Source organism: Phoca vitulina, unplaced genomic scaffold, assembly GCF_004348235.1.
Source record: "Phoca vitulina isolate PV1807 unplaced genomic scaffold, GSC_HSeal_1.0 scaffold18, whole genome shotgun sequence".
NCBI classification, from domain to species: domain Eukaryota; kingdom Metazoa; phylum Chordata; class Mammalia; order Carnivora; family Phocidae; genus Phoca; species Phoca vitulina.
In genome coordinates, this window is record NW_022589721.1 from 2,067,525 (window position 1) to 2,080,501 (window position 12,977).

Sequence of the window (12,977 nt, forward strand, 5' to 3'; positions counted from 1 at the left end):
CTATAGGCTTTCTTTCTCTCTCATCATTATCATCTCTATCTATAATATGTAAATATGCATAACTTCAGACTAATATCTTTGACTCTAAATCCAGCACTGTAGGCAGGGTTCATTCATTTTAGCCTCCCCTCTGTTTATTTGTAACTTCTTTTTCTGACAGTGAGAAACCTGGCTCTCATTATCTACAATCTATTTAGTTATTGTTCACCTCCTGTCTGCATGCACGATAGTTTCAGAATTGCTAACCTGTGCAGTGTGCAAACAAATTTACCAATTAGTGTACAGTGTTTAAGTATAGTTCTTTTTTGTCTTTATCATTGGAAATATCTACTTAAAATATCCTTTCCCATTGTTGCTTAGAGCAGCAACTTTTTCTGAATCATTGAGGTTTATTATCCATTTTCCAAACAGAGTTGGATTCATTTATCATATTCTGCATTTCATCCTAGGATGCGCCTGCCCTTGTGGTTGATTATTTAAAAATTTATATACATTAAGATTTACTCTTTGTGATGTATAGTTCTGTGGGTTTTTACAAATATATATGGTCATGTATACAGCAACACAATATCATTTAGAACAGTTCCAACATTGCCAAAATTCTCTTGTTTGATCTCTATGTAGTGGATTCCTCCTTGATCTTAAGGGGAAGACTTTTAGTTTTTCATCATTAAGTGTGATGATATCTGTAGCTTTTTTTGTTTATCAAATTGAGGAAATATTCTCAATTCATAGTGTGTTGAGAGTTTTTTTATGAATTGTTGTTGGATTTTGTCAAATATGATAGATGATTTTTCTTCTTTGACTTGTTGATGTGATAGATTACACTAACTGATTTTTGAGTATTGAACCAGCATATCTGGGATAAACCCAACCTGGTCATGGGGTACAATTGTTTTATACAATGTTGGATTCAATCTACTAATACGTTGTTGAATATATTTGCATTTGTGGTCATGAAAGATATTATAAATTTTCATTTCTTTTAATGTCTTTGGTTTTTGTATTATGGTGATGCTGTTCTAAGAGACTGAGAAAGTGTTCTCTTAGCTTCCTTTTCTGAAAGAGATTGTAGAGGATTGGTATAATTTCCTATTTAAATGTTTGGTAGAGTTCACAAATGGAACCATTTGGACCTTGGTGATTTCTCTTTTGCAAGGTTGTTAACTATTGATTCAATTACTTTAATAGATGTTAGACCTATTCAGATTATCTATTTCTCCTTGTATGAGCTGTCATAGAGAGTATCTTTCAAGGAAGTGGTTCATTTTATTAAAGTTATTAAATTTCTGAGCATAGAGTTATTCTTAATATTTATTATCTTTTTTAATGTCATGGGATCAGTAGTGATGGACCGTCTTTCATTTCTGATATTAGTAATTTGTGTCTTCTCTTTTTCTTGACTAGCCTAGGCTGTAGCTAGGTTTATCATTTTATTGGTTTTTATAAAAAAGCAGCTTTTGGTTTTGTTGATTTTGACTATTGATTTTCTATTTTAAATTTCATTGATTTATGCTCTTATTTTTATTATTTCTTTTCTTTGTTTTACTTTAGATTTAATTCACTCTTCTTTTCTAGTTTCCTAAGATGGAATCTTAGTTTATGGATTTTAGACCTTTTTTTTTGCATCCAGTGTTGAAAGTTTTGTCTAAGTATTGATTTAGCAGCATCTCACAAATTTTGGTAGATTGTTTTTCATTTTCATTTAGTTCAAAATACTTCAGAATTTTCTCGAGACTTCTTTTTTGGTCCAGGTGTTATTTAGAAGTATATTGTTCAATCTCCAGGTATTTTTGGATTTTCCACCACAGTTTTGTTATTTGTTTCTAGTTTAATTTCTTTGTGAACTCAGAGGAACTTTGTATGATTTGTATTCTTTTAAATTTGTTAAAGAGCATGTTAGGGACCAGAATGTGGTCTAGCTTGGTAAATGTTCCATTTGAACTTGAGAGTAATGTGTATTCTGGTATTATTGGATGATGTATTAGAGAATGTCAATTAGATACATTTTATTGATGATGCTGTTCATTCAGCTATGTCCTTACTGATTTTCTGCCTGCTGGATCTGTCAATTATTCAATCGAAGTGTGAAGTGTTATAACTCTAACAGTGGATTTATCTTTTTTTTGTGGCAGGTCTATCAATTTTTGTCTCTCATATTTTGACACTCTGTTGTTAGGCACAAACACATTAAGGATTATTCTGTTTTCTTGGAGAATTCACCCTTTTGTCATTATGGAATGCCCCTCTTTATCCTTGATAATTCCCTTGCTCTGAAGTTGACTTTGTCTGAAATTAACTAGATACTTCAGCTTTCTTTTTATTAATGTAAGTATGGTATATCTTTCTTCATTCCTTTGCTTTTAATCTATCAGTGTCTGCTATCAGTTCTTTCTAGTATATACCCAGAAGTGGAATTGCTGGATCATAAGATAATTTTCAATTTTTTAAGGAAACACCATACTGTTTTCCACAGTGACTATACTATTTTGCATTCCCACCAACAATGCACAAGGGTTCCAATTTCTCCATATTCTTACCAACACTGTTATCTTGTTTTTTGATAGTAGATATCCTAATGGGTGTGAGATGATATCTCATAATAGTTCAAATTTGCATTTTTCTAATGATCAGTGAGATTGAGCACCTTTTCATGTGCTTTTTGGCCATTTGTATATCTTCTTGGGAGAAATGTCTATTCAAGTCCTTTGTCTATTTTTGGACTGGGTTCCTTTTTTGGTGTATGTTAAGTTTTAGGAGTTCTCTATATATTCTGGATAATAGTCACTTATGATTAGATATAATTTTCAAACATTTTCTTCCGTTGTGTGGGTTGCATTTTTACTCTGTTGATGCACAAAATTTAAAATTTTTGTGAAGTTCAGTTTGTCTGCTTTTTCTTTTGTTGCCTGTACTTTTGGTGTCATATCCAGTAAATCCTTGACAAATCCAATGTTGTACAGCTTTTGCTCTTATGTTATCATCTAAGAATTTTATAGTTTTAGATCTTACATTTAGGTCTTTGATTTTGATTTAATTCTTGTATAAGTTAGGTAAGGGACCAACTTCATTCTTTTTATGTGGATATCCAGTTTTCCCAGTGCCATTTGTTGAAAAGACTGTCCTTTCCCCATGGAATAGTCTTGGCACCCTTGTCAAAAACCATTTGGCTATATATATGAGGGTTTATTTCTGGGCTCTCTATACTATTTCACTGGTCTATGTCTGCCTTTATGCCAGTACCACAGATTATCTATAGCTGTGTAGTAAGTTTTGAAATCAGTATATGTGAGTCATCCAGCTTTGTTCTTTTTTTTTTTTTCCAAGATTGTTTTGGCTATTTAGGGTGCCTTCTGATTCCGTATGAATTTAGGATGGGTTTTTGTATTTCTCCAAAAACATTGGGATTTTGATAGGGATTGCATTGAATCTGTACATTGCTTTGGGTAGTATTTGGGTATTGGTCTGTAGTTTGAATCCCTCTAGTGAATTTTTTATGTTATTGTACTTTCATCTCCAGAAACCCTTCTTCATTTTTTTTAGGTTTTCTATCTCTTTATTGATATTCCCACTTTGTTCACACATTTTCTTGACTTTTCCCACATCTTCCTTTAATTCTTTGAGCTTCTTTAAGATGGTTGTTTTAAAGTCTTTGTTTTTTTTGATCTGCTGTCAGGTCTTTTTCAAGGACAGTTTCTATTCATCCTTTTTTCCTTTGAATGGGTAATACTTTCCTGTTTGTCTGTATGTGTTAGGATTTTTTTTTAATTGATAATTGGACATTTGAATCTAATGTGGTAACTCTGGAAATCAGGTTTTTTCCCTTCACTGGGTTTTCTTGTTTTCTGTTATTATTTTTGTTTATTTTGTGTGTGTGTGTGTGTGTGTGTGTGTGTGTGTGTGTGTGTATTTAATTGTAGGCTGTCTCTGTGCTGAGGATTATCCTGTGGTATAAATTTAAGGTCTTTTCAGGTCTTTGCTATGCCTGGGCCTTTCTCTGGGCATGTATGGTGACTTGACTTTCTCTCATACATGCAGTTGCTTTTGAATGTTTCAGTCTTTAATGTCTGGCTCCCAAAGGGAGAAAAATTGAAAAACAGAGCAGGGTGGGGGGTGGGATGTGCTGGCCATTTAAATATCCTGGAAATCACCTTAGCCAGAAGGGGGAGGGCTTCAACAGTGTGAGGAGTTGCAACAACAATAGCCACCCAGTTTTTTGTCTGCACCTCTGAGATAAGAAGCAATAGCCCATGATCTGAAGCACAAATCACTGATATTTGGAGGACAGAGTCCTTTTTACCTATCCAGATCCCTGCAAGCTGTGTGCAGGTTGCTCCAGGAGCAGGTGCACAGCAGTGTGCTATGGGTCTGGCATGTGGGAATGGGTAGCTGATATTATGCTAAGAGCCCAAGTTGACCAAAATTAACTGCAGTGTATTGTTTAAGTCTTCTCCCGAAGTTGAAAGCCTTCATTAGACTCCAAATTTCCAAAATAGTTACATCGGACAGATTTTGCCATTGTTGTCTAGGTGGGGAGACAGATTTCTATTGCTTTCTACTCCATCATCCTCCCAGAATCTTCTCTATTGTCTTTATTTGTATTTTCCTTTCTTTTCCTTCCTTCCTTTCCCTTGTGTTTCCCTAGAGACTTTCAACTAAATAGTGTCTAAAGCTTGTAGTTCTTTTAGTTTAATGTCGTCATTTTTCAGGAACTCTATTGATTTGGTGGTAAGGTGTTGATATATGAGAAGCATTCTGTAGTCTGTCTTTTGGTGAGCCTGAGTTAGGTATTTCTCTTTCCCCATGGTGAAGGCTAGAGGGGGTATAGTTTTTGTGTGTGTGTGTGTGTGTGTGTGTGTGTGTTTTCTCCCACATCAAAGGCTAGAAGAGGTAATTAACTTCTTCAGGCTTGTTTGGTTTTGGTAGAACCCCAATTATTTAGGCTTTGGTAAAATATTTTCCCTTGAGTTTAGGATTGGTAAGGAGAGTAGAGAGCTCTGGGAATATTTCATAATGGTTACTTTCCCCTTCTCCTGCTGGATGTAGGAGGAGATTTTTCTTTGATTTTCACAGTGAGCAACTGGAAGGGCTCCTGGAGATAAAATTTATGGAAATGTGGTGGCAAAACTAAGACTGGGACCCCTTGGAATTTTAAACTCTCAACCCAGTCCACACTGAGTCTCTAGTTATTAGTCAGTTATAGTTAAAAGTATTTCTACAGATAGTAGCTTCAGGTGTGGGCTTCTGCCCCTTGGCTCCTACTTTTGGTAAAATGTGATAGTCTGTATCTATTTGTCTGTTTCTTTCATTTTCAGGGCAACAGTTTATCTGGTAACCTAAATTCTTTGATGGCTCTAAGAAGAGTTGTTGATTTTCAGTTCGTTCACCTTTCTGCTTGTTGTAAGGATGGAAGTGATGATTTCTAAGTTTTTTATGTATCAGACTGGAAACTGGAAGCCCCTCATACACTTTTTGGAATGCAGGAATGTAGGTGTTCATTGTTAATAATGTTAGTGTATTGTAAAAGAAATATATGATATGATTACTTTTTCATATTACCAGTTCTTAAATGATCTCATCATGAATTTTAATTATGTCCAGACATTTTGAGGTTTGATTTTATTTAAAATATTAGGAAAAAAGGAGAATAATTTTATACTCTTGATTGTATTTAAAGACAGGGTAAATTTTTTTAATATAGTGTTTTGTTAGTTTTAGGTGTAAAATACAGTGATTCAACAATTCCATACATCACCCGGTGCTCATCACAACAAGTGTACTCCTTAATCCCCATCACCCATTTAACCTATTCCCCCATCAACCTCCCCTCTGGTAACCATCAGTTTGTTGTCTATAGTTAAGAGCTTGTTTCTTGGTTTCTCTCTCTCTCTCTTTCTCTTTTGCTCGTTTGTTTTGTTTCTTAAATTCCACATATGAGTGAAATCATATGGTTTTTGTCTTTTTCTGATTGACTTTTGTTTAGCATTATACTCTCTAGCTCCATTCATGTCATTGCAAATGGCAAGATTTCATTCTTTTTTATGGCTGAATAATATTCCATTGTATATATACCACATATTCTTTATCCATTCATCTATTGATGGACACTTGGGCTGCTTCCATAATTTGGCTGTTGTAGACAATGCTGCTATAAACATCAGGGTGCATGTGTCCCTTTGAGTTTAGTGTTTTTTATATTCTTTGGGTAAATACCCAGTAGTGTGACCGCTGGATCATAGGGTAGTTCTCTTTTTTAATTTTTTGAGGAACTTCCATACTGTTGTCCAGAGTGGCTGCACCAGTTTACATTCCCAACAGTGCACAAGTGCTCCTTTTTCTCCACATCCTCACCAGCACCTGTTGTTTCTTGTGTTGTTGATTATAGCCATTCTGACAGGTGTGAGGGGATAACTCATTGTAGTTTGATTTGCATTATCCTGAGAGTAAGTGATGATGAACATCTTTTCATGTGTTTGTTGGCCACCTGACAGGATAAATATTTTAACTGCCTTATTATGATACATATTTTATTTCACTTGATCTTAGCCAAAAGGCCGAGAAGCGATGATACATATTTTATTTGGGAAGCTGATGTAAATGTTTGTATATTTCACATATAGATATTTTACAATGCCCAGAAATACTTCCTGAATTGGTAATTAACATTTTTATGTCTGTTAATTTTTCAAGTAAAGATTTTGAAATTAGGAACTAATTGGTAGATTAATATCAATTTGTTTATGATGAAAACTTTGTCACTAATTAAAATAGCAACATGATTCCTTGCAGAGATCACCCAAGAATTCTTTAACAATATTGTTTCCTCATTTACATATTTATTTCAATATTTATTTATTTATTTATTTAAATATTTATTGTTTTTAACATACATATCATTTGGTGAAGGGTAATCTTGCATTGTTCTCCATTTTGATGAGCTGATATGGTAATCTTTCTTTGTCATTATCTGTTTGGGACCTATTTTGTTTTGAAATGTTAAGAGATTTTTATCTTATTCTGTAGGAAATACAATATGTTTTCAGGATAGACGCCAGTGTCACTCTAAGTTTTTTGTGTTTGTTTGGTGATAGGATATTTGGTGCTAAATACAGTCTTTATTAATCCATTATGTGACTATATTTAAATATTAAATGATGTGGCTTTAACTCTAGGGTAAAACTGTTCCACTTTTTTGAAGTTTATGCAGAGAACACAAGATATTCCTTTTTGGTTTAATATAGAGATACATAATTACCAATTATATTTATCTATTGGGACACAAAAATGTATAAGGGTATACCTTTTCATTTATTGCTTTTATCATTATAAATAGGAGCACACTGGAAAAAAAAATCAATTTGATCTAAAAAGTATTTAATGCACAGTGTTAATATAATTTCCTTATGGAAGTCCTAGATTTTGGTGGTGAATTTTAGTTACCAATCCTTAGCCTTTCTTTGGGAAAGTAAAAGCTGATGAACTGATCATTGAATCATAAGTTTACCTCTCAGGACTGGTCCTAAGTAAAGTGTGGGAAGCCAAATTTCAGAGGAATCCAGTACCCTTGGGTATGATCTTTCTCTGCCTTGTAAATATCCAGTGCTATTTCAGTGAAGCACTGAGTTGATTATAGTTTAAATGCATTTTTAGTCTGTTATCTTATATGAATAATTTACTTTAGCTTATAAATATTTAAAATTTAATATACATAGTTATTTTAGTAGTTATTTTTAGGTAGATTGAATACATAACCCCCAATTCTTTTATCTGCTCTTTTAAGCAGTAAATAAACTCATTTATAAGGCTTTTAAAATACATTTATAAAACTATACATTTTATTTAAAATATTTAGGCCTTCAATTTATATTAAGGAAGAATTTTAAAAAATAAAGAGGAAATCGATTTATCTTCAGTAAAACAAATGTAGCTGTGTTTAATATGGTACTTTAAAATAAGTATTTTAAAAGCTTCAGTATCAGTATTAATAAAAATATGCAGAGAACTTGAGGACTAAATCATGGAATCATTAAAACAGTAGTAGAGTTTTAATATCAGTCCTTTATTCAGAACAAGTGATTCAACTTCTCTTTTTTTGTGTTAGCTTAGTTTAAATGTCTAATTCCAAGTAGCAAAGCACTAACCTTTTCAATGTAACAAACCTCATTTTTTATTTTTATATGACCACAAATTGTAGATAGACATTTTTTCTCAGTACAGTGCACTCAGTTGTGCAAACTTATCTTTTTAGGGTCAAAGAAGAACACAAACCACAGCCGACACAGTAAGTAAATGTATTAAGAGTGCAGTAGGCTTGATTTCTGTACCTTTGCCGTATTCTGCTTTCTGCACCTTGGATGGTATTAGCTTACACTAATACTGGATAGGCTGCAGCTAGTGTGTCTTCTGCTTTCTGACTCTCTGGCTTGTAAGAGAGCTGCCTGCAGCTTCTTACTTCATCCACACACTGACTGGATGTAGTTTTTTGCTGCCTGCTTGTGGACTGGTTAAGTGTTCGAACTTAATTTCCGTACTTTCTGACTGCCTGATGATAATGGGAGCTCACATTTCCATTGGCTGTAGCTTTTGTGCCTGTGTATTTTTATTATTATGGATAAGAAAACATTTGACCTACATTGTTATTCATTTGGTTATTCAGTCACATTATTTGCTTATTTAAACAGGTGGTTTCCCTTTAGTGGGATCACTGAACTGGTAAATAACGTTCTTCAGCCCCAGCAAAAACAACAAAATGAAAAGGAGCCCCAGACGTAAGTAAGCTGATGTGTACAGACTAAATATTATCTCTGATAGCATAACATACTGAAGAGTATGTATTAAAATGCTGCCCTTGGAATATTATTCCTCAGAAACAAAAGTTGTTAGGTTATGAGTTTGATACTTTCATCTTTAATTATCATGGAAATCTAAAAAGAAGACAGGATAATTTATAAGGTAGTAAAAACGAAGAGAGGTAATTCTCCCCTTTCTCCAATTATGCAATATATTCTAAAGTGTGTTTCTTTCAAAAATAATTCAGAGGACATTAAGAAATATTAACCCCCCAATTCAGTCTTTGGTCAAATAGTTTTGGAAAGGTTCTTTTAAAAAAAAGTCAAGAAATCGGGGCACCTGGGTGGCTCAGTCGTTAAGCATCTGCCTTCGGCTCAGGTCATGATCCCAGGGTCCTGGGATCGAGCCCCGCATCGGGCTCCCTGCTCCGCGGGAAGCCTGCTTCTCCCTCTCCCACTCCCCTTGCTTGTGTTCCCTCTCTCGCTGCCTCTCTCTCTGTCAAATAAATAAATAAAATCTTAAAAAAAAAAAAAAAAAGGTCAAGAAATTTTCTTTATTGTAATACTTCTGAGTGTCTAAAAATGCTCCAAAGGGGTTAGAACATTGAGTGTTTACTAAACATATTTGACCACTGAGTCCTGTTTTCATTGAACATTTCATTAAGTTATCAACATAATTTGGGAAATGCAGCAATTTATTCTCACATTGACCTGAAACATTAAAAAAAGTCAATTCCATTTATTTTAGTTTTTCGTAGAATAGAAAACATTCTTTAAAAAATTGTTCACACATCTTTTTTTTAACTCTGTGCAAGTAATATTATTTATATTTTGAAGTGGAAGTAACTTTGAGAATGTGAGAAAGATTGTATATATTTAAATTCTAATCTCTCCATGATAACTGTCGTCTTACTCCAACGCACTCTTACCACTCAGCCTCTATGCTTTTTTAAAGTGGGAGCTCTGGCTTTGGAAAAGATGGTTTGGTTGTAGGGATGCTCAGATTGAGAAGTGACATGAACTCTAGGAGAGGATGAGAATGACTACTATAGGAGCCCTAAGTTGAAATATTCAGAGAAACTTTCATGTTTGCCTTTAATGCAAACTAGAGGATAAACGTCTTGTTATGGCTGAGGGTAATCTGCTCATTCATTTTATACTACCTTGTATGCATTTTATTTTAAATTTTGTCAGTGTTTTAGTTTCAACCGACCTAAAATTATGTTCTGGTATACTACTTCTAATAGTTTAGAGTAGTCCCCTTCACCCCCATCTGCATATATGTTCCAAGACCCCCACTGGATGCCTGAAACAGCGGCCAGAACATAATCGCCATATTTACTGTTTTTTTTCCCCTATACATACATAACTATGATAAAGTTTAATTTATACATTAGGTACAGTAAGAGATAAACAACAATAACTAATAATAAAATAGAACAATTATAATATGCTGTAATAAAAGTTATGTAAAGGTGGATTCTCTCTCTCAAGATATCTCGTACAATATTCACTCTTCTTCTTGTGATGATGTGAGATGATTAAGTGTCTACATGATGAGATAAAGTGAGGGGAATGAGATAGGTCCTGCGACATAGTGTTACGCTACGATTGATCTTCTGAGGATATGGCAGGAGGATCCTCTTCTTCCAGACCCCAGTGGATCACGGGTCACTGGAAGCACAGAAAGTGAACCTGAGGGTGAGGCTTGGGGGGTGGGGGGTCTACTGTATATGTAGCTCTAAAATGGGAACTGTTGCTGTATTTAATCTAGGTGAAGTCAAGACCTGTTTTGTCCTATCTACTGTTTTATCTTTGGCATCTAGCAGAATGCCTGATCTGTAGGAGGAACTCAGCAAACCTTTCTTCACAACTGATTTTACATGTTTTATCCTTTCATAGTATAAGAATACTGTGCTACAAGGAATAGAAATGAATTTAATAAGCTCTTTTCTAATAAAAATTTGTGTTAAAATGGCATACCATGTCATTATGTTGCTGATTTTCTCTTAGGCACTGAAACGTCATAAAATAGTAAAATTACTATCAAAATATAATTAAGTGCAAATTTGCCTCAGTATTAAATGACTTCAGTTATGTGTCTTATTTGTAAGTTTCAGAAAGTAATCAAGATTAAGTTATGTTATTTAGTAGATTACAATGTGCGTTAAATAAAATAGATAATAACTTTAAAAAGGGATGTCTAATTATTGAAATAAAGTGACATTTGATTGGCATAAACAAAGATCAAGGCAATCTTGAAAAGAAATAGCTTTACTTCAATAATAAATATAATTCAGTTTGCTTTGGTTTTTGGATAGGAAGATGATAGGAGAAAAGACCAGTACTTTTGGATGTTTTAAAAACTAATTCTTGTTTAATAGGTACTATTTCCATTAAAGTATCTTGGGCAACTCGTTCTTGTTGTTGATCTGTGATTTATGCAGTTTTAAAAATTCAGAATTAGGGGCACCTGGGTGGCTCAGTCAGTTGAGTGTCCAACTCTTGATTTCAGCTCAGGTCTTGATCTCAGGGTCATGAATTCAAGCCCCACATTGGGCTCCACACTGGGCATGGAGCCTACTTTTAAAAAAAATTGAGAATTAATAGATTCTCTCAATAGTTACCTTTTTCATCTTACATTCTTGTTATGCTGAAGATTTTTGGTATATAATTTTCCAGAAGCTTTCCTTTTATCTTTCTGATCCAAAAACCAGGATACTTGTGAATCTTCTCTTTTAATTCATCTTTCCATGTTCTAAGACTTCTTTCTGAGTCATCTAATTTTTTTCTCTCTTTGACTACCATTTGATTGGGATAACTTCCTATCTGCTTACTTTCTGTTCATTCATTTATAAAATTATTTCTAAGAACTGAATTCCAGGTATTCATTTAATATATAAAAAATAGGACTCATGTTTCTTCATACTCCATATAGACATTTTCATTAGTAGAATAACTAAGTATTCTATCAGATAATATTAAAAGTCTAATATTTCCTGAACAGTAATTTCATTTTAATGAATTTATATAAATCCCATTTTGTGGTTATTCAAAGCTATAATATTGTAGGTTTCTTGAATCTGCATTTTTGGAGTTTGTGTATTTCATAGTTCTTTAATATAACAGGAAGATTTACTAATTTTGATATTGGTAATTCATGTGAAACTGTAGGTATAAGTAGAACAGTGGTCCAACTTTGACTTTCTGTAAGTTTTAAGGCATAGAAAATCAATTGAGCTATTTGTGTCAATTATCAGCTCATTCAACCTTTGCAGAAATTCCTTAATATACAAATTAAATAATTTTAATTTTACTTTTTCTTTCTTTCTTTTTTGTTTTTTTTACTATTTTTTGCCTCAGCATCAAAATGAGGGAAAGTTTCTCTAAAGGCAATGTAATATAGGTTATATATAAAGTGTAAAACAAGTCCCTGGGTAATTAAGGATGGGCATACTAGGAAAAAAACTGTTAAATTCTTTGTAATACAACTGTTAATTTAACTTGCATTCCCAACATCTAGCATAATATCAAAGGTAAGTTAGAAAGTTTTAAAATACAGATTAATTAAACCAGTCAGTTGGATTAGTTTGTTTTGAATTTTCATGTAATAACAATTTTATTCATGTTGGGACATAATAAAAATTACACTTTTGAAAAACTGGGAAAATCTAAAATTTTAATCATGAGAATCAAATGGCCACTTAATATAGTAATCCTCTTTGATTATGAGGTCTTTTAATAGGAAAAAATGCTAAGAGAAAGAGCATTTTTTAAGCATAGGGAACATCATTTGTGAAAGTTTTTAAGTAGAAAAGGGTTTGAGAGACAAGGAAGACCAGTGTGACTATAATATAGTGGACAAAATGGAGTATGGCAGGATATGAGATTCCAGAGGTAGGACTCAGATAGGGCAGTGTTTTTATAAAGAATGATAAGTCTGAGTCTCAGTATAAAAGGATCTGAGTCTCAGTAAAAAAAGAAGATAATTGGACACTTTTAAACATGGGATTGGCATGATTAAATTTATGTGTAAAGATCAATCTGGCTGCTCAGTGAGTAGGGTGAGTGAGACTAGAAGTGGATAGAACAATGGGGAGGCTTTTATGAAAGACTTGCTAGAGATGAAGATGACTTGGACCAGGTTGATTAGAGTGAAGATGGAGAGGAGTGGATTGGGGATATATT

General features: G+C 33.5%; 1 protein-coding gene across 35 annotated transcripts in view; it reads left to right on the forward strand.

Moving 5' to 3' along the window:
- The window catches only part of RIMS2 (regulating synaptic membrane exocytosis 2), a 587,808-nt gene that overhangs the window by 76,117 nt on the left and 498,714 nt on the right, over positions 1-12,977 (forward strand). For 23 of the 35 annotated variants that reach the window (XM_032415998.1, XM_032415989.1, XM_032416001.1 and 20 more), the window contains exons 2-3: positions 8,249-8,281; positions 8,682-8,768. The exons of the other annotated variants lie outside the window; for them this stretch is intronic. In XM_032415998.1, the coding sequence (XP_032271889.1) occupies positions 8,249-8,281; positions 8,682-8,768 (120 nt within the window). The remainder of the gene's footprint in view (positions 1-8,248; positions 8,282-8,681; positions 8,769-12,977) is intronic. 35 annotated transcript variants of the gene reach the window in all.